At 49.8% G+C, this 269-nt stretch overlaps 1 protein-coding gene across 1 annotated transcript in view; it reads left to right on the top strand.

Annotated features, from left to right (window-relative positions):
* Nucleotides 1-269, top strand: part of LOC119594377 (procollagen-lysine,2-oxoglutarate 5-dioxygenase 1-like) — a 46541-nt gene that overhangs the window by 40073 nt on the left and 6199 nt on the right. Inside the window, 1 exon segment of the mRNA XM_037943438.1 lies at nt 9-137. Within this exon segment, the coding sequence (XP_037799366.1) occupies nt 9-137 (129 nt within the window).

A 269-nucleotide genomic window follows, 5' to 3' on the forward strand; every position in this document is an offset into this window, starting at 1 on the left:
GTCTCCTGCAGGGACGTGGTGGCGCCCATGCTAATCCGGCCGTACAAGGCGTGGAGCAACTTCTGGGGTGCGATAACGAGCGACGGCTTCTACGCCCGTTCCATGGACTACATGGAGATCGTTCAGGGCCACAGGAGGTGAGCCCGACAAGCCCTTCTTCTGCTGTTGCCTACCGCATAAGGACACTGTGACTGTTTTTATTTATTTATTTTTTTCATCACTATTACCGCTTACCAAATAATAAAATGTATCGTAATTCACTAACCGTG

The sequence above is a fragment of the Penaeus monodon genome, chromosome 33 (genome assembly GCF_015228065.2).
Source record: "Penaeus monodon isolate SGIC_2016 chromosome 33, NSTDA_Pmon_1, whole genome shotgun sequence".
Lineage (NCBI taxonomy): Eukaryota > Metazoa > Arthropoda > Malacostraca > Decapoda > Penaeidae > Penaeus > Penaeus monodon.